Below are 22080 nucleotides of genomic sequence, written 5' to 3'. Positions count from 1 at the left end.
CAGGTCAATACGAATAGCCCAGGAAGAAAATGGCTAGTTCAGGCGCCATCACGTCCTATGTATCCATGAGTCAGAATAGTGCCACCATATTATAATGAACCTATCATTATTTTATGTTGTGTGATGTTGCACACAGTTCACACTCTGCATAATGGGGTTACTCACTCACTTGCTGGTCTTTGAGGTAGCATAGGGACTCACTTCCATTTAAAGGTTCAGCAGGTTTATTCGAAACAGCATAAACTGATCCTCAAACATAACATGAGCCTCTTAAATAAATAAAAAAAGCAAAGCAAAATAAACAAACTGTGGCTCGCCCACTGTGATCACAGTGGCCCAGGACAGGATTAATCCACGGATTCCAAGTCCATTCCTTTCAGGAGATTTAGCAGTCTCTCCACACACTCACTAATGTGAGTCCATACACCTCTCTATGAGGTTTTTTCATGCCTGGCAGCTTCCTCACACTGTCTCCTGTCAGCCTCATACTGGACCTCTTCACAGAGGCTCCTTCAAACAGAGCTCAGCACTGTCCCTACTGACTCCAGTCTCTCCATGTGCCAAACAACAGACTCTATTAAATCTCTCATGTGACCTGTCAGACACATGTCAAACACACGCATGGGTGAGGTATGTAGTTGGCCAGACCCACCCATCTCTCCAGCCACCTGTAATCCTGACCCTGTAAATATTACTACACATACATTTGTGGCACTAAAAGTACCAGCACTCCTCAGGATCACACCACTTATGTGGTACATACCGGCAATTAATAATGTAGCCGGTGGCCTTCTCAGAGTTACCTGAACCACAGACAACATGAATCAGAGGCTTACTATATGGTTCCAGCCAGGTATGTTTTACTCTGAAATGTGTTTCAGAAAAAAACTCGGTTTGAAAAGCTGTTCGGAGACTGTAGGTAGAGGAAAGGCCTGACTAGTCAAATACAATCACCAACCGGCCTCTGACCCTTCCCCTCCAGTTGATTGACATGATTCTCCTTTTGTACAGACATAGATAAACCTGTCAATCAACTGGAGCGGTGTGTGCTCAAGCCGTCTGTGCTACATCGGAACAGTTACACCTCCTCAGTCCTTGTTCGGCTTTTCAAACTATATTATTTTTATGAAACACCACAGTGTTTCAGAGTAAGGCGGGCTTTACACGTTGCGACATCGCTAGCAATTGCTAGCGATGTCAAGCGTGATAGCACCCGCCCCCGTCGCACATGCGGTATGTGGTGATTGCTCCCGTAGCGAACATTATCGCTACGGCAGCTTCACAGGCACATACCTGCTCGGCGACGTCGCTGTGACCGCCAAACAATATCTCTTTCAAGGGGGAGGTGCGTTTAGCGTCACAGCGACGTCACCGCGACGTCACTAAGCGGCCGGCCAATAGAAGCGGAGATAAGCGGGACATAACATCCCGCCCACCTCCTTCCTTCCGCATTGCCGGAGGACGCAGGTAAGGAGATATTTGTCGTTCCTGCGGTGTCACATACAGCGATGTGTGGTGCTCCAGGAACAACAAACAACATTGTACCGGCAGCAGTAACGATATTATGGAATGGAGCGACGTGTCACCGATCAACGATTTTTGACGTTTTTGCGATCGGTGATCGTCGCTCCTAGGGTTTACACGGTGCGATGTCGGTAACAGTGCCGGATGTGCGTCACTAACGACGTGACCCCGACGATATATCGTTACTGATGTCGCAACGTGTAAAGCCCGCCTAAGACATATCTGGCTGGAATCGCCAAGCCAATGTCTGTTCCATGTTCCTGTGAATTGGGAAACATGAATCAAATGATAGTTTACCTTTAAATAAAAGGCTCACTATGGGCTGATGGCAGGGTATGAGTCTTTGCTAATGGACCCTCTTGACAACAAATATTCAACTGCCTATAAATAATCAAACAGCTCAAAATCGAGTCTGTACATCGCAACCAAAGCTTCTATGAGTTGAAGAGAAATTTTAGAGAAATATTCACTAGATGTTTTTGTGTCTGTCTTGGATTCATTGAACTGCTTGATTTCGGGGTATTTCAGTGCAGATGGGGCACCTAGAACCTTCAGAACATAGTCGGAATCCTTTTTCACGGTCTCCAGTTTTCCCAAAAAGTCATAATTGATGTTACATGGGTCACAGAGGTAATGCATCGGCCTCCAGTGTACATCCATTTCCTTTGGTTTCTCAGTTAGTAAATATTGAACAAACTCATTAAAGTTCACATTTTCTGTGGATTTCTTATCCTTTCTGTACTTTGCTTTTATTATACGAGGGATTTCTATTCCTTGATATCCAACACCATGGAGTAATTTATCTCTGTAGGCAGAAACAAGCCTTTGGAATGGATCCCGGGTGAACATCACTTTAATATATGTCTCCAGCATTTTCTTCTGCTCCTGTTCAGGATAATCACTCAGTCTCTTTAATTCAGCGTTGTTGTGGATCTCATCATGCTCTAGATACTCCGCTTTTAGATTTAGATTCATTTTTAATAGGATTATTATTCTTTTCCAATTCGAGCAACCAACTTTGGGAACTTCACAGTACAGGAACTTGTGAGTCTCTTCCACCATTAGCTGGCTGGCGACATGAGGGTCTATTTTCCATGAAGAGCTTTTGAGATTGTGTCGCATGCAAACTGATTTCAATATGCTTTTCCGGCTCTTTTGTGTGAATGATATGTCATCTAAATAAGAAAATTAAAGATTATATTAAATTTATTGTACAATTAAGAACACAAAATTTTGCCTTTGATTCTAAAGGTAGGGTTCAAAAGCCTACTCCTATCTTACACGCTACAAAAAAAATCTAACAATGTGGCGGCGGGGTCACGTCGTAAGTGACGCACATCCGGCATCGTTAGTGTTGTTGTAGTGTGCGACAGCTACGTGCGATTGCAATTGAACGTAAAACCGTTCATCGCATGCACGTTGTTCACTTCCTTAAAATTGCACGTTGGGTTGTTCAATGTTCCCGAGGCAGGACATAACGCTGTGTGTGACACCCCGGGAACATTGAACAGATCTTTCCTGCGTCCCGCGGCTCCCGCCAGCTATGCGGAAGGAAGGAGGTGGGCGGGATGTTTACGTCCCGCTCATCTCCGCCCCTCCGCTTCTATTGGCCAGCTGCCGCGTGACGTCGCTGTGACGCCGAACGTCCCTCCCACTCCAGGAAGTGGATGTTTGCCGCCCACATCGAGGTCGTATGGACGGGTAAGTACGTGTGACGGGAAATAATCGCTTGTGCGACACGTTCAACATATTGAACATGCCACACATACGATGGGGGCAGTTACGATCGCATACGATATCGTATTCTGAATCGTAACGTGTAAAGCAGGCTTTAGACAACAACTGTACAATTTATATACAGATCTAATATCAATCTTTTACTTTTATACAATCGTGTCCTATTAGTGGCATGAGGAGTCCCATCCATATTTTAACCATCTTAAAGCCACTGCTGTTACTAACTTCAGCATCTAGGGGATAAACAACAACCAGCAGTGCTACCACCGGTCATGGCCGTTGCAGTATGGTTTTAACTGTTGTAGATAGCTAACACCTGCTGCATCCTTGGGTGTCAGGGGGCACCATTCACCCATTTCTCAGTGCCATAAAAAGCAGCACTGCATGTGGTCTCTGTTTTTTATTCTTGCCATATACTCTTCTTAAAATGTGCACTGACAGTGCACTCTCTTGCCAGCTCATCACTTCTCATTAGAGGGAGTGCACTGCCACTGTGCACTGTGCATTGACAGTAATATTGCACAACGACAAGGGAGCTTGCACTGAGCATACATCATAATTGACAACTGACATGTGCTTATTAGGGCACAGATTAGCCTAGCTCCTGAAAAGAATGTCACTGATGACGTTTCGTTTCTGGCTCAGGACAGAGGTGGCGGCAGTGACCGCAGCCTTTGCCTCCTGATGACGTCTCATTTGAGTATCCCAGCATACACCACTGGGATTCTCGAACAAAACATCATCAAACTGGAAGTAGGTAAATAAAATAAGATAATGTATTGAGGGAATGGTAGAGACTTTTTAATCAAAGTACATTGGAAAATAGATTACATTATTTGATTAATTAGACAGACATGTAGGATTAAAATAACTGTTAGGGGTACTTTGCATGCTGCGACATCGCTAGTGGATGCTAGCGATGCCGAGCGCGATAGTACCCGCCTCCGTCGCATATGCGATATCTTGTGATAGCTGCCGTAGCGAACATTATCGCTACGGCAGCTTCACACGCACTTACCTGCCCTGCGACGTCGCTCTGGCCAGCGACCCGCCTCCTTCCTAAGGGGGCGGGTCGTGCGGCGTCATAGCGACGTCACACGGCAGGCAACCAATAGAAGCGGAGGGGCGGAGATAAGCGGGACGTAAACATCCCGCCCACCTCCTTCCTTCCGCATTGCAGCCATGACGCAGGTAAAGAGATGTTCCTCGCTCCTTCGGCTACACACACAGCAATGTGTGCTGCCGCAGGAACGAAGAACAACCTTTTTTCTTTATAACAATTTGGGTTTTTGCAACAGCTATTTCAGTTTCATATATCTAATAACTGATTGACTGAGTAATATTTCTGGATTGAAATGAGGTTTATTTTACTAACTGAAAATGTGCAATCCGCATTTAAACTAAATTTGACAGGTGCATAAGTATGGGCATGCTTATCAATTTCTTGTTTTGAACACTCCTAACTACTTTCTACTGACTTACTGAAGCACTAAATTGATTTTGTAACCTCATTAATAGTGATGAGCGAGTATGCTTGTTACTACTCGGTACTCGCACGAGTATCACTGTACTCGGGCTACTCGGTGGGGACCGAGTAATCTCGCGATACTCGTGCTGTACTCGTGGTCTTCATGTTGGCGCTCTTTTTACAGCCATCCCTTATGCAGGGATTGGCTGGCAGACCACTGCAATGCCACAGCCCTGTTACTTGTGGAATTACAGTGATTGGCCGGCCCGCACAGCATGACCGTGCCTTTAGCCCGACACTTCCCCGCTCGGCTGCGGCCCCTCCCGCACTCCACTCCGCGTGTATATATATATGCACGCTTACACACACACGCACGTTTTTTTTTTTAATTTACAGTTTTATGGTTTCTACATGCTGCCGGGGGTCATTTCAGAATAATACTCGGGTCTCCCATAGGATAACATTGGGCTCGGTGCTCGGGCCGAGTACACGAGTATTTTGAGATGCTCGGCCCGAGCCTCGAGCTCCCGAGCATTTTAGTACTCGCTCATCACTACTCATTAAGCTTTGAACTTCATAGGCAGGTGTATCCAATAATGAGAAAAGGTATTTAAGGTGGCCACTTGCAAGTTGTTCTCCTATTTGAATCTCCTATGAAGAGTGGCATCATGGGCTCCTCAAAACAACTCTCAAATGATCTGAAAACAAAGATTATTCAACATAGTTGTTCAGGGGAAGGTACAAAAAGTTGTCACAGAGATTTAAACTGTCAGTTTCCACTGTGAGGAACATAGTAAGGAAATGGAAGAACACAGGTACTACAGTTCTTGTATAGCCCAGAAGTGGCAGGCCAAGAAAAATATCAGAAAGGCAGAGAAGAAGAATGGTGAGAACAGTCAAGGACAATCCACAGACCACCTCCAAAGACCTGCAGCATCATCTTGCGGCAGATGGTGTCACTATGCATCAGTCAACAATACAGCACACTTTGCACAAGGAGAAGCTGTATGGGAGAGTGATACGAAAGAAGCCGTTTCTGCAAACACGCCACAAACAGAGTCGCCTGAGGTATGCAAAAGCACATTTGGACAAGCCAGTTATATTATGGACGAAGATCCTGTGGACTGATGAAACAAAGATTGAGTTGTTTGGTCATACAAAAAGGCGTTATGCAAGGAGGCAAAAAAACACGGCATTCCAAGAAAAGCACTTGCTACCCACAGTAAAATTTGGTGGAGGTTCCATCATGCTTTGGGGCTGTGTGGCCAATGCCGACACTGAGAATCTTGTTAAAGTTGAGGGTCGCATGGATTCAACTCAGTATCAGCAGATTCTTGAAAATAATGTGCAAGAATCAGTGATGAAGTTGAAGTTATGCAGGGGATGGATATTTCAGCAAGACAATGATCCAAAACACCGCTCCAAATCTACTCAGGCATTCATGCAGAGGAACAATTATAATGTTCTGGAATGGCCATCCCAGTCCCCAGACCTGAATATCATTGAACATCTGTGGGATGATTTGAAGCGGGCTGTCCATGCTCGGCGACCATCAAACTTAACTGAACTGGAATTGTTTTGTAAACAGGAATGGTCAAATTTACCTTCATCCAGGATCCAGGAACTCATTAAAAGCTACAGGAAGTGACTAGAGGCTGTTATTTTTGCAAAAGGAGGATCTACAAAATATTAATGTCACTTTTATGTTGAGGTGCCCATACTTATGCACCTGTCAAATTTAGTTTAAATGCAGATTGCACATTTTCTGTTAGTACAATAAACCTCATTTCAATTCAGAAATATTACTAAGTCTATCAGTTATTAGATATATGAATCTGAAATAGCTGTTGCAAAAACCCAAATTGTTCTAAAGAAAAACGGTTAACATTAATAGCGTTGCCCAAACTTTTTCATATGACTGTAAATAGGAAATGTCAGAAAAGCACACTGTCTGCAGCCGTGCAATACCCTAGAAAAAGAACCAACACGCCTGATATGGAAATATACTGAGCCCACACGTACTCTCCCCCACTATATAAGTACTCGGGTGTTACTGGGATCCAAACAAAACACTAATAATATAGTGGAGGGATTGAAATTAGTACCAAGCATGACAAAAGAAAATACATAGCAGAATATGGAGCAAGGTACACAGATATTCCCAACAGGGAATGATCCAAGTCCACCCAGAACTCCACACAGAAAATATAGGAAATAAGCCTTAGTACCTAAACAGAAAAACAACAAGAAGGTGGAAACCACCAGCAGAGGTATACAGACCAAACTTATCTGAAAGGAGTTCTGGTAGACACAGAAGGAAGGGCTGGCTTCAGAATATCCTTAGCACACAGGAAACAACACTGAGCACCGGCCAGGAACAAGAGAACACTACTCAGTTATATAGGCCCAGTCAGAACAACCTTATTGCCAATCATCCCCAGCTGTCTGGTTTCTAGTCAGCAAGCCAACTTCACTACCAGCATTGACCACAAGAGGAAGCCCCAAACTGGAACCTAGTCAAAATGTATTCACAACACATAGCACCAACGGGGTACAGAATCCTAGGTCAGGCAAATGCTCCAGGCAGACCTTATCAAATCTGCACAGTGAGGGGACCATCCAGGACCTCACTGACCGCAAAGTTAGGAACATAGTAGCAACGAGAGAAGCGGGGAACAGGACCAGAGAAACCGACCCCCAGGGTTTCAAGCTACCTGTTATACGAACTAAGACTGAAAGAGAACCAGATGCTCCAAGCCACAGGGACCTACCAACTAGAGAAAGGTGCAGGGGAAAGAAGCCACCAGGTTACTGTGTCGCCCGGGGATCAGGGGTACTCAGATCCGGGCCACGAGGTCACTTCTGTGGGTATCACGGTAGCGTGACCCGGTCTGTGATCCCAGGCTCCACAGTAAAAGGGGTTTTGTTAAGGGAGATTGTCCGTGACGCCACCCACGGTTGTGGTGATTGTGGAACACCACCGCTGCTCTGGACGGGGATCCCGGGAGTGATGATATGGAGCAGCTAGATGTTATTTCTCCCCTCTGTGGGTAGGGGGTTGGTTGTCCCGGGGCCCGGTGATGGGGTAAGCAGGGAGCAGGGCGCAGTGCTGCGGTGCGGTGCCTGAGGGCACGGGCGTACTCACAAATAGTTCACACAGAGTCACTGGTAACTAGGAATTGCCGGTGTCCGCAGCCTTCGGTACGGGGGTGTTAGTGTCCCACACACGGTGCAGCAGCTCGTGTTGTTCTTTCCCTGCAGCCAGGTGCCTTTCTCTCCACTCTCTTCCTCTTTCTCCTCAGCCGGGAACAGCGAATACACTCCCCTGCAGTGATCCGGGTCACCCAGGTACCGGGGGGCCACTACCCTGCCCGGCTACCTCTGGCCCCTTCCTCACTCGCAGCCTGTCCCGGCCCTCTCGGAGCACGCTTTGCTATCAGCCTGGGAGCTACAACTCCAGACTTCTCTTCTCTCTTTCTCTCCAAACACTCTGCTCCAGCCCCTCCCCTCAGCTCTGCTTTTCTCTTACACTGGGGGCTGTGGTTTGTCCTGCTGCACCGGTGTGAGATCAGATTACCAAGGAGGATTAACTCTTTCTGTGGCAACCTGGCTTTGCCAGGGCGTCACACACCCCTGGCTATGTCTGCCTTTCTGCAGACCTTCTCTCTTCCTCTCCTAGGACTTGACTGCGCTTGTTTCCTGCCTCAGGCCAGCTCACTCCTGGGTGGGCATCTCCATCTCCTGACTCCGCCCACCTGGTGTGTCAGTCTGAGCCCGAGGCAGAAAGCAGGTCACTTTGGGGATGTCTGCTGTGAACTGCTGGGGGTGGGGGTGTGTGTATGTTGTTACCTGTGTCCCCTGGCTTGTCCAGGGCGACACATTCCCCCTTAGCAAAATGCAGACCGTCCTCGGGCTGCCCGTCCATCACCGGTTTTATTTTTCTTTTAAACTGCAAAAGATCAAAACATCAAACACAAGCATTTTCAACCCTCCCAAAACGGGATGCACATTACTTTAACGTTGCAGTAACAGTCCAACACTTTTAATAATAACAGGGTAACGGTTCCTTCATTCACCCACCCAAATAACCTAGCCTTGGTGCTGCCCCTAAAGCCCAGGCAGCACCCCTTGACCCCAGTCCAGGAACGGCTCCAGATTGGTCAACGGGACCGGTACTTCGCTGCCGTTGCGGCCGGGCGGACTGCCGGAGCCGTCGTCATCTCCGTCGCGGCCGGGTGGACTGCCGGGGCCGGTGGCAGGGTGGTGACAAAGGTGAGGCCTGGGGACCCCAGGTCTGAGTCCTCCCCCACAGACGCTGCGGGCTCCGCTACCGGTAACAGGGGTAACGGGTCGGTGCATCACTGCGGCGGCCTCTTCCAGGAACCAAATGCTGGCAGAGTCCTGGCGTCGCTGCTTCCACAGCCGCGGTTCACATGCGGCCAGACGCCATCCCGTCCCCCTTAGCTTCTTTTTAGCACTTCCTTCTTCAGGGGGCGGGGCTCCACTTTCGCGCCTTTCCTGCTCGGGGAAGACGCTCGAGCGGGAAATTTTCGCGCCAAAGATGGCGACTTCCGAAATTTTTCAGCCGGATACCTCTGGCGGTCACAAGGCGCACCTCTACCCAACGGCAGAGTGGTAAGATCCTGTTTGTGACACCAAGTTGTCGCGGGCGGGGAGGAGGGTGCCGGCACCTCGCTCACCCCTCTGCTCGGGTCCAGCTGCTACTGCTCAGTGGTGGCTTGAGCGGTGGGCCGGATCCCGGGGGTCTCGAGCGGCGCTCCTCGCCCGTGAGTGAAAGGGGATTGGGTTTTGGGATGAAGTATATTGTCCGTGACGCCACCCACGGTTGTGGTGATTTGTTAGCACCACCGCTGCTCGATATGGGGAACCCGGGAGTGGTGATGTGGAGCAGCCAGTTGTTGTGTTGCCCCTCCGTGGGTAGGGGTTGGTGATCCCGGGGCCCAGTGATGAGGTGGGAGATGCAGGGCCTGGTGGGCGCAGGGACGCGGGGGCAGCGCTGTGCCTTCCGGCACTGTGGTACTCACTCAGCCTGAGACGATGACACAGCTCTTAGTAAAACACTCGGCTGGATGGACGGGTACCCACAGACGGCTGCGGTTGCTGTTTCTCCCCTGACCCAGTTTGGTGGTGTAAGTCCTTTCTTCCACTCCCGTACACCCTTCTCCTGCACTCCGGCTTCCAGCTGGCTCCCCGACTCTGTACCGGGGGGCCACTGCCCAGCCCCGGCTACCTGCGGTTCCACCAGCTGTCTCCCCGGCTCCCTGCAGACGGCACCTAGCGTCTGCCGGACTCTCTGTACGAGGCCCTAGGCTCCAACCTAGGCCCCTGGCTATGTCTGCCTCTCTGCAGACCTTCTCTCTTCCTCTCCTAGGACTTGACTGCGCTTGTTTCCTGCCTCAGGCCAGCTCACTCCTGGGTGGGCGTCTCCATCTCCTGACTCCGCCCACCTGGTGTGTCAGTCTGAGCCCGAGGCAGAAAGCAGGTCACTTTGGGGATGTCTGCTGTGAACTGCTGGGGGTGGGGGTGTGTGTATGTTGTTACCTGTGTCCCCTGGCTTGTCCAGGGCGACACATTACCACACCGGCAATGAAACTGGGGGGACCTGTGGTGAAGACCAGCACCCCTCAGGTTACCAGTACAACAACTGAGTGAGTAAAAGAAACAAGTTACACTGCAATCCATTGTGTGGTCTGCCTTCTTTCCTTGCCCAACAACATCATCTATCCCGTGGGGCCTGGCCGTACTTGCGGAGGGCCCAACATCAAGGTTGTCCCCAACACGAGCCCCAGTAGTGAGAACTGTGCAGCGGAGGTTCCACTAAATAGCTGCAAGTGGTGTCACAACAAAAACTGTAATTTCATCTCCCCTGTAAATACTCCCCCTTTTACAAGCGACCCCCAGGGTCATGGAACCAGGCATTGGTCACCCAGTGACATTTCTCCAGCAATACATCGCCCAGGACCGAGTACCCCATAGCCCTGGGGCGGCACATTAACATATTAGATCTTTACAATACAAACCACTCACTCATAAGATGCGTATTCATCCCCTTGGCATTTTTCATGTGTGCATAACTGTTCACCCCTCTAAAGTCAGTACTTTGTAGAGCCTTCTTTTGTGGCAATTACAACTGCGATTCTTTTTGGATAAGTCTATGAGCTTTACACATCTTACCACTGGGAGTTTTGCTCATTTCTCAAGACAAAACTGCTCCTTCAAGTTGGATGGTATCCTCCGAACAGCAATGTTCCAATCTGACCACAGATTCTAAGTTGGATTAAGGTCTGGGCTGTGTCTAGGCTACTCCAATCCATTTACGCGTTTCCCCTTAAACCGCTCGAGTGTTGCTTTACCAGTATGCTGTGGATCATTGTCTTGTTGGAAGGTGAACCTCTGTCCCAGTCTCAATTCATTGGCAGGTTTTGCTCAAGAATATCCCTGTGTTTCTTACCCTCCATCTTCGCCTTTTCTGTCCACTCTTCCCTAAAGGCCAGCTCTATGGAGTGTACAGCTTATTGTGGTCATATGGACTGATTCTCCCATCTCAGCTTGGGAGCTCTGCAGCTGTTTTAGGGTTACCTTTGGTCTCTGTGCTGCCTTTCTGTTTATTGACGTCCTTGGTCAGGCTGATACTTTTGGTGGGTGGCCCTCTCTTGTTGTGGTACCATGTTCTTTCCATGTGATGATAATGGATCTGATGGTGCTCCGGGGGATCATCAGAAATCGGGATATTTTTTTTAGAACCGAACCCTGACTTGTTCTTCTCAACAACTTTGTCTCTGATTTGTTTGGAGATCTCCTTGGTCTTCATGGTGTTTGCTTAGTGGGGCCTCTTCTGTGTTGCAGCCTCTGTGGCCTTTCAGAAATGGTGTGTATATACCAGTCATGGCGAACCTTTCACAGGCCGAGTGCCCAAACTGTAGCCCTCCCCTAAACCCATTTTTTTTCCCGAAGTGCCAACCAATCCTATTATGTAAATAATTGATTGTGATCTTACCTTTGCCGTCTTCTCTTCTCTTCAGCAGGGGGCATCACGCTCATTCGTGCTTACCACATATTGAAGCTGAGCCCCTGCCCTTTCCAGACACAGCAGTTGGATTGATCTTTCTGGAAAAAATTGCAGCATATTAAACAGAGATATTAGCATGAAATGCAATCAGATGTCACCCTGTAACCCATATCTACATTTCAAAGTCTGAACATCTTCAAATCCCATAAAGATGTACGAGTTGCTCCCCTCCCCCTTCATTGTGTAGTTATATCCTCCTTCCTGGCCACTTCCTGGTAAACATGTCCCCCATCCTTACTTATATTTCCTACATTCTGGTATATTTGTCCCCATCATGGCCCCTTTCCTGGTAAACGTATCCCATCCTGATAAATGTCACCCTTACTGCTAAATGTTCCCCATCCTGGCATTTTTCCTCATCCTGGCATGTTCATGTACCCCCATCCTGGCATATTTCCCCCCATCCTTTCATGTTTACCCCCATCCTGGTAAATGTATCCCCCCATCCTGGTAAATGTATCCCCCCATCCTGGTAAATGTACCCCTTCCTGGCATGTTCCCCTTCCTGCTAAATGTATCCCATCCTGGCATGTTTCCCCCCATCCTTGCAGCCATGTTCCCCCCCATCCTTGCTTGTTTCCCCCATCCTTGCAGTCATGTTTCCCCCATCTTTGCATGTTTCCCCATCTTTGCAGCCATGTTTCCCCCATCCTTGCAGCCATGTTTCTCTCCATCGTTGCATGTTTCCCCCATCTTTGCACGTTTCTCTCCATCTTTGCACGTTTCCCCCATCCTTGCAGCCATGTTTGCCCCGTGCTCTCCATGTTTGCCCCGTGCTCTGTTTGCCCACCCGTGCTCTGTTTGCTCATCCGTGCTCTGTTTTCCCACCCATGCTCTGTTTGCTTACCCCGTGCTCTGTATGCCCCTTGCTCTGTTTGTTTGCTTTGTGCTGGCACTGTCCCCCCATACCTTCGCACAGCCGCACACAGCTTAACAATAAAAATAAAAAAAACTCGCCGCTGGGTCCTCAGTCAGTTCAGTTCCTGCGCGGCCGCAAGACGCCGGTGCCGCCTACTGACGCTCCTCCATCCCTGAGGCAACAAGGGGTTTTTTTTGGACCCCGATAATGTGATCGCCGGTATACACCGTATACCGACGTACACATAAAAAAAAAAATGGCAAATAATACTGATTTCTTTCTCATCTGACATGATCAAACATGTCAGATGATAAAGAAATATAATCCTCTAGTGCCCCCAAAGCCCCTGGTACCGGAGAAATCAACCCCCACCACCCCCACCCCCACCGGACATCCAAAATGGCGCCTACGCGCGCCGAAAACTGCCGCCGCCGGCTCTGCATTCATTTCCCTCCAATCTGAAATGATAAAACATTTCAGATCGGAGGGAAATGTCCTCCCCCTGACCCCTCCTCCGGTACCGGTACACCGGAGATCTCTGGTCCCCCGGAGCACCCTCATGTTCTCCAGAGCGCTCCCCCTTCCCTCCTCCGGAGCGTGCAAGATGGCGGCGCGCAGCGCACAGTAGCGCGCGGCCGCATTCATCCTGCTCTTTCTGCCGCATGTGACACGTCACATGCGACAGAAAGGTGTCCCCAGGTCCCGCTAGGTCTCCCGCCGTCACCCCCCCTCAGCCCCCGGTCTTCCGTTACCTGGCTGCTGCTCCGTCCCCGCGATCACTCCGCCTCCTCTGGAAAGCTGGCGGCGCATGTGCAGACAGCGGCTGTCAGCTGGATCCTTACAAGCAGGGACGCTGACCGCGCTGCTTGCACATGCTGCTGTACTGTGGACCGGGGGAGAGTGAGTGCAGTAATCTGCAGCCACACTCCTCACATGGAGAGCCTGCTGTTCTAGAAAATGGGGGGTACGTTCTGTGAGCGTGCCCCTCGTATTCTGGAATGAGGTTACTGCAGGTCACTCTGTCCTAGGTTCGACCGGGGCAGTGTGAGTGCAGTATTATCAGATTACTGCACCCACACTGCTCATGGAGAGCTTGCTCTTCCAGAAAATGGGGGATACGTTCCCTGAACGTACCCCCCATATTCTAGAAGGTCCAGAGTCGTCAAGGGACCTCCAAAATGGATTACAGCGACCGGAATTTGTTTATTTTCAATAAATTGGTGAAAGAGGAAATGTTTCGGGGAGTGTTTTTTCAAATAAATTTTTTTTTGTCTTTATTTTTTTCTATTACTGACTGGGTTAGTGATGTCGGGTATCTGTTTAGATGTCGTGACATCACTAACCCCTAGGCACCCTTTAGTGCCACATGAAAGGCACTAAAGGGCGCCAGCTTAGAATATGCAGGGGGTGGGACGTTATATATGTTTGACATCTATCCATTCATCCATTGTAGCATTTTAGGCTATGTGCCCACAATCAGGGTTTGCAGCGTTTTGGTCACAGAGTGTTTTCCCTGCGTCCATAGCGCTGCGAGGTGCAGTAGAAGCACAGTGGAAGGATTTTTAGAAATCCCGTGCCCACTGTGCTTCTTTTCTCTGCAGCATAAACCGACCTGTGGCGCAGCTTCCCGAGCCTCAGCATGTCAGTTTATGCTGCGGAGACAAGAGTGTTCTCTGCAGGTAAAATAGAACTAAAGTCCACAGCAGCCTGAACCCAAATCGTGGTCATGGGCAGCTGCGTTCTCCCGTGGACAACACTCATATCTCTGCAGGAAGGCTGACACTGTGTACTAGACGCCGTGTCGCTGGATCATGGCCACATAGCCTAAAAGTGAGAAATTTGTTGCTACAGCAACATTTTTGTGAAGTACCTGTGGATTCAAAATGCTTACTATACTCCTGAATAAAATCCAGTTTCCAAAATGGGGTCACTTGTGGGGGGTTTCTGCTGTATAGGTACCCAAGGGGCCCTGCTAATGTGACATGGTGCCCGCAATTTATTTCAACTTTTCCAGAATTCAAATGGTGCTCCTTCCATTCCAAGCCCTCCCATTTATCCAAACAGAGGTTTTTGGCCACATGTGGGGTATCCCTGTGCTCATAAGACATTGGATCTTGGGTCCACGGTTTGTTGTTGCCTCTTGAAAAAGTAACAAATTTGATGCTAAAGCAACATTTTTGTGAAAAAATGAAAATTTTCAATATGGCAACCTAAGCTTATCAAATTCTGTGAAGTACTCTTGGATTCAAACTGCTCAATATACACCTAGATAAAAGCCTTGAGGGGTCTAGTTTCCAAAATGGCGTCACTTGTGAGGGGTTTCTTCTGTTTAGGTACCTTAGCGGACCTGTAAATGCAACATGGTACCCGCAATCTATTTCAGCCAAATTTGCTTTCCAAAATTCAAATATTGCTCCTTCTGTTCCAAGCCCTCCCATTTGTCCAAACAAAGGTTTCAGACCACATGTGAGGTATCATAGCGCTCATTAAAAAGTGGGTAACAAACATTGGGGTCAAATTTTTGGAATTACCTCTTGAAAAAGTGAAAAAATTGATGCTAAAGCAACATTTTTGAGAAAAAAAATGAAAATTTTCAATGTGACAATGTAACGTTATCAATAACTGTGAAGTACCTGTGGGTCCAAAATGCTCACTATACCCCTCGATAGAAGCCTTAAGGGGTCTAGTTTCCAAAATGGCATCACTTGTGAGGGGTTTCTGCTGTTTAGGTACCTTAGCGGACCTGTAAATGCAACATGGTGCCCGCAATCTATTTCAGCCAAATTTGCTTTCCAAAATTCAAATATTGCTCCTTCTGTTCCGAGCCCTCCCATTTGTCCAAACAGAGGTTTCTGACCACATGTGGGGTATCAGTGCGTTCATAACAAAGTGGGGAACAAGTTTTGTGGTCCATTTTGTTCTGTTATTTCTTCTAAAAGTGAATAAATTTGGGTTAGAGCAACATTTTTAGGTAAGATTTAATTTTTGCTTTTTTTCATTCCACATTGGTTTTGTTCATGTGAAGCACTTGAAGGGTTAATAAACTTCTTGAATGTGGTTTTGAGTACTTTGGGGGGTGCAGTTTTTAGAATGGTGTCACTTTTGGGTATTTTCTGTCATCTAGGCCTATCGAAGTCAGTTCAAATATGATGTGGTCCCTAAAAAAATGGTTTTGCAAATTTTGATGTAAAAATGAGAAATTGCTGATAAACTTTGAACTCTTCTAACTTCCTAACAAAAAAAAAAATTGTTTCCAAAATTGTGCTTATGTAAAGTAGACATGTGGGAAATGTTATTTATTAACTATTTTGTGTCACAGAAATATCTGGTTTAACGGTATAAAAATTCAAAAGTTGAAAATTGCTAAATTTTCAAAATTTTTGCCAAAATTCAATTTTTTTCATAAATAAACGCAAAAAGTATTGTCCTAAATTTGGTACTAACATGAAGCCCAATATGTGACGAAAAAACAGTCTCAGAATCACTGGGATCCGTTGAAGCGTTCCAGAGTTATAATCTCATGAAGTGACACTGGTCAGAATTGCAAAATTTGGTTCTGGTCATTAAGGTGAAAATTAGCTCCGTCACTAAGGGGTTAAACACAAATTGTAATGTAACAAAATAAATAAAAAGACAAGGGGGTGAATATATTTTCAAGACACTGTACACTGTTCACATATTAGAGCAGGGGTGGGCAATTAATTTTCCCATGGGGCCGCATGAGAAATTAGGATGGTTTTAGAGGGCCGGACTAATATAATTAACTCAGTTCTACCCAATACTGTATATAGTATATACACTATCCCTTCATAAAGAAACAGTAATTTAAACAATACAAATATTCAATGAAAATATGGAGGACCTAATTACATCATTATTTAATGATGAGATGATGAACTTGTGATTGTTCACTTTAGAAAATTTTCAACTTTGACATTTAAAAAACTAACGTCACATCTTGACCTAAAATAGCAAGTTTTTCAAAGACCGGCATATGATCAGATCTGGGTATGACTTGTATATAACCACCACCCTGTATTCACATTTACTAGATGCGCTCTACATACTGATGTGCTCATCAAACCACTTCAAAAGGAGCCTTAGCAAAAGACATCTCTGAGGTCTCGGATCCCGGCAGATACTGCTACACGGCAGATATGTGGGGTCAAGCTGCAGCATATGGCTATGTGCGTACTTTGCGTTTTTCCCCGCGTTTCCGCTGCATTTTGTGCGGCTGCGTTTTTGTGCCAAAACGCATGCGTTTTTGTTTTCCAGCAAAGTCTATGGGAAAAGATGAATTTCTGTCCGCACTTTGCTTTTTTTTCCTGCAGCGTTTAATTTGCATATTTTGGGTCAAAAAACATGCAGAAAAAGAAGCAGCATGCCAATTGTTTTTGCCATTTCTGCAGCGTTTCCATAACATTGGAGTCAATGAGAAATGGCAAAATGCAACGAAAACCAAAATTCCTGTGTTCTTCCTGCTTTTTCACTGCGTTTTTGGCTTCAAAAACGCATGCTTTTCTGGCATAAAATTAAAGGGTTATAATGTTCCTTTACACACACACAATAACCGAAAATTTAAATGCTAAAAAATAATAAACTTTACCTATTTTTCTGTTAAAATGTGCATAGCCGCTATTATTTCATTAAAATTGATGATTTTCCATATAGTTTTATTTAAAGTAAATTTTATCCTTTTTTTTTCTTTTTTCATTCTTTTTGACTGTTTCAACTTTATTTCACAGTGTCTTGATCTACAAAACGCATCTGCAGAAACGCAGGTGAAAAAGCAGGCAAAAAGCGCTGAAAACGCGGTAAATACGCATGCGTTTTTAGCGCTAAAAAATGGTCAAAAGCCATTTTGTCAAAAACCAAGGGCAGGAAAACGTGCAGAATTAACTGCAGGCACTACAACGCAAAGTGCACACATAGCCTCTCCCTCGCGCCTGCTCCTCTCAGCAGCAGGGGCGGACACTGACAGCTCAGAGTACCTGTGCAAGAAATTGTACCTGGGCCCCTCTTCTATGGTGACAGAGCTGCACATATATATATATATATATATATATATATATATATATATATATATTATATGTATATGGTGCCCTGGACAAGCCAGGGGCCAGAGATAACAACACCAACACACCCCACACCCCCGGTCAGGCACACCTAAGTCACACAAAATCCTTGTTGCCTTCCTCCAGGGGCTGATGTCCACACCAGGGGGTGGGCCAGGCGGTTGGTCCCGCCCACCGAGGAGTTCACAGTCCTGGAGGCGGGAAAAGGAGTCAGTTGAAGATCAGTTGTAGAGTTTGAAGAGTAAGGTGGAAAAGGAGGAGACTGACCGTGTCCGGGTGTGTGGCCCGGGCACAAACAGCAAGGTTGGCAGACGGTGGTGACCGTCTGCAGGAGAGGCCTATTGGAGCTAGCCGTGAGGACCGTGGACGGGCGGTGGCCCGGCGGTACAGGACCGGTACGCAAAGAGAAGCCAGCACCATCCGGCAGGGGCTTACGGACCCCGACAAGGCTAGGAGTCGCCGTGCAATTTGTCAAATCCGTTAGCGAAGGGAACCTCCTGGGTTTCCCAGCAGCCAAGTCCCGACAGAAGGCAACAGTCCAACCGTGAGAGGGAAACACAGTCACCACCAAGGCTAAAGTTCCCAGGGCCAGAGCCTGCGGGCAAAAGGGGCTCATTCAGCACATATCCAAGCTGGGGAACGGGTTACCGGTGGGAACCCATTGGAACTGTACATACTACACAGGTGCAGGGAAAGGCAGTCACCATCAACCTGCTGGGAGGAGAAACACCGCAGCCGTCTGTGGGACCCGTCCATCCAGCCGTTTGTTTTACCAGAGACTCTGTGTTCATCATTGGCTGAGTGAGTACCACCATGCCGTGTGGCACAGCGCTGCCCCCGCGACCCTGCACCTCACCAGGCCCCGTAACCCGCCTGTAAACCATCCCTACCCCATTAACGGGCCCCGGGACAACCAACCCCCCTATCCACGGAGGAGAGAACCAACATCCAAGCTGCTCACAGTCATCGCTCCCGGGATCCCCGTCCAGAACAGCGGTGGTGTCACAAACTCACCACAACCGTGGGTGGCGACAATATCAAATCCCCACAATCAATTCCCCCCTTTTCACTCACGGGCGTGGAACGCCGCTTGAGTCCCCGGGATCCGGCCTACCGCTCGAGCCACCACCGAGCAGCAGTAGCAGCAGCGGCCGGACCCGAGCAGTGGGAGAGCGCAGCGTCCCCTCCTCCGCCCGCGACATATATATATATATATATATATATATATATACACACACAGTGTATATATATATATATATATATATATATATATATATATATACACACACACAGTATATATATATATATATATATATATATATACAGTGCCTACAAGTAGTATTCAACCCCCTGCAGATTTAGCAGGTTTACACATTCGGAATTAACTTGGCATTGTGACATTTGGACTGTAGATCAGCCTGGAAGTGTGAAATGCACTGCAGCAAAAAAGAATGTTATTTCTTTTTTTTTTTTTAAATTGTGAAAAGTTGATTCAGAGGGTCATTTATTATTCAACCCCTCAAACCACCAGAATTCTGTTTGGTTCCCCTAAAGTATTAAGAAGTATTTCAGGCACAAAGAACAATGAGCTTCACATGTTTGGATTAATTATCTCTTTTTCCAGCCTTTTCTGACTAATTAAGACCCTCCCCAAACTTGTGAACAGCACTCATACTTGGTCAACATGGGAATGACAAAGGAGCATTCCAAGGCCATCAGAGACAAGATCGTGGAGGGTCACAAGGCTGGCAAGGGGTACAAAACCCTTTCCAAGGAGTTGGGCCTACCTGTCTCCACTGTTGGGAGCATCATCCGGAAGTGGAAGGCTTATATAACTACTGTTAGCCTTCCACGGCCTGGACAGCCTTTGAAAGTTTCCACCTGTGCCGAGGCCAGGCTTGTCCGAAGAGTCAAGGCTAACCTAAGGACAACAAGGAATGAGCTCCGGGAAGATCTCATGGCAGTGGGGACATTGGTTTCAGTCAATACCATAAGTAACGTACTCCACCGCAATGGTCTCCGTTCCAGACGAGCCCGTAAGGTACCTTTACTTTCAAAGCGTCATGTCAAGGTTCGTCTACAGTTTGCTCATGATCACTTGGAGGACTCTGAGACAGACTGGTTCAAGGTTCTCTGGTCTGATGAGACCAAGATCGAGATCTTTGGTGCCAACCACACACGTGACGTTTGTAGACTGGATGGCACTGCATACGACCCCAAGAATACCATCCCTACAGTCAAGCATGGTGGTGGCAGCATCATGCTGTGGGGCTGTTTCTCAGCCAAGGGGCCTGGCCATCTGGTCCGCATCCATGGGAAGATGGATAGCACGGCCTACCTGGAGATTTTGGCCAAGAACCTCCACTCCTCCATCAAGGATCTTAAGATGGGTCGTCATTTCATCTTCCAACAAGACAATGACCCAAAGCACACAGCCAAGAAAACCAAGGCCTGGTTCAAGAGGGAAAAAATCAAGGTGTTGCAGTGGCCTAGTCAGTCTCCTGACCTTAACCCAATTGAAAACTTGTGGAAGGAGCTCAAGATTAAAGTCCACATGAGACACCCAAAGAACCTAGATAACTTGGAGAAGATCTGCATGGAGGAGTGGGCCAAGATAACTCCAGAGACCTGTGCCGGCCTGATCAGGTCTTATAAAAGACGATTATTAGCTGTAATTGCAAACAAGGGTTATTCCACAAAATATTAAACCTAGGGGTTGAATAATAATTGACCCACACTTTTATGTTGAAAATTTATTAAAATTTAACTGAGCAACATAACTTGTTGGTTTGTAAGATTTATGCATCTGTTAATAAATCCTGCTCTTGTTTGAAGTTTGCAGACTCTAACTTATTTGTATCTTATCAAACCTGCTAAATCTGCAGGGGGTTGAAGACTACTTTTAGGCACTGTATATATATATATGTAAAACTAAGTTCCCATATACTACACCTGTAATATTCTACATCACTACACCCCCATATACTACACCTGTAATATTCTACATATCTATATATAGTACACCTGTAATAAACTACACCACTACACCCCTATATACTACACCTGTAATATACTACATCAATATTCTACATATCTATATATAGTACACCTGTAATAAACAACATCACTATATACTACACCTGTAAGTTACTACATCACTACACCCCCCATATACTACACCTGTAATAAAATACATAACTATATACTACACCTGTAATAAACTACATCACTATATACTACACCTGTAATAAACTACACCACTACACCCCTATATACTACACCTGTAATAAACTTCATCACTATACAGTATACTACACCTGTAATATACTACATTACTACACCCCCCATATACTACACCTGTAATAAACAACATCACTATATACTACACCTGTAAGTTACTACATCACTACACCCCCCATATACTACACCTGTAATAAAATACATAACTATATACTACACCTGTAATAAACTACATCACTATATACTACAACTGTAATAAACTACACCACTACACCCCTATATACTATACCTGTAATAAACTACATCACTACACCCCTATATATTACATTTGTAAAACTGCATCACAACATTCCCATATACTATATCATTACTTCCCCCCATTGTCCCCTCCTCAGTATATTAGTCACCACTCACCCCTCCCTCCTTATTGTCCCCTCTTTAAGCATCTCCGTACGGGCCCCCCCCCCCGCTGAGCTGCTTCTTCTCTTGTACGGGCCCTGGCTACGCTGCTGCTGTTCTTGTAGGGGCCCCTGCCGTTGGTTCTCTCCGTACAGGCCCTGGCTGGTGCCACTTCTTGTCCTACTGGACGGGAACTTTTCAAATGTCACACACACGCGCCATACTGACGACATCAGGACGCGCATATGTCACAGAGAAAAGTGCCGGGCAGGGAACATTGGACAGATTCCTGCGTTCCGCTGCCTACACTGTGCGGAGCTTCAGTATCGCTCCCTGCCCGGCACGCAGCGTGTGATGAGAGCGATACGGCAAGGACCCCCTAGAGCCTGGAGCTCTAAACAACAGATCAGATTGCCCTCATTACTGACCGGCGAGCAAGGGCAGGGAGCGATCCTGAAACTCCGCACAGCGGAACGCAAGAATCTGTCCTCTGTTCCCTGCCCGGCACCTTTCTCTGTGACACACGCGCGCGCCCTGATGTCATCAGGACGGCGCGCATGTGTCATTTGGAAAGTTCCCGCTCGGCAGGAGAAGAATTGGCACCACGCCTCCAACTCTGACCTAAGAGGTGCAGGCCGGTCACAGACAGTAGGCGGGCCAGATGTGGCCCACGGGCCGCCCCTTGCCC

The 22080-nt window shown here is 47.1% G+C and overlaps 1 protein-coding gene across 2 annotated transcripts in view; it reads right to left on the bottom strand.

Annotated features, from left to right (window-relative positions):
- Window positions 1-206: 206 nt before the first annotated feature.
- Window positions 207-22080, bottom strand: part of LOC142258071 (carbohydrate sulfotransferase 8-like) — a 53153-nt gene continuing 31279 nt past the window's right edge. For both annotated transcript variants that reach the window (XM_075330523.1, XM_075330524.1), the window contains exon 3: window positions 207-2699. In XM_075330523.1, the coding sequence (XP_075186638.1) occupies window positions 1906-2699 (794 nt within the window). In that variant the 3' untranslated portion in view covers window positions 207-1905. The remainder of the gene's footprint in view (window positions 2700-22080) is intronic.

This window comes from Anomaloglossus baeobatrachus, chromosome 12 (genome assembly GCF_048569485.1).
Source record: "Anomaloglossus baeobatrachus isolate aAnoBae1 chromosome 12, aAnoBae1.hap1, whole genome shotgun sequence".
Classification (NCBI taxonomy): domain Eukaryota; kingdom Metazoa; phylum Chordata; class Amphibia; order Anura; family Aromobatidae; genus Anomaloglossus; species Anomaloglossus baeobatrachus.
This window is presented reverse-complemented; position numbering and strand designations above follow the sequence as displayed.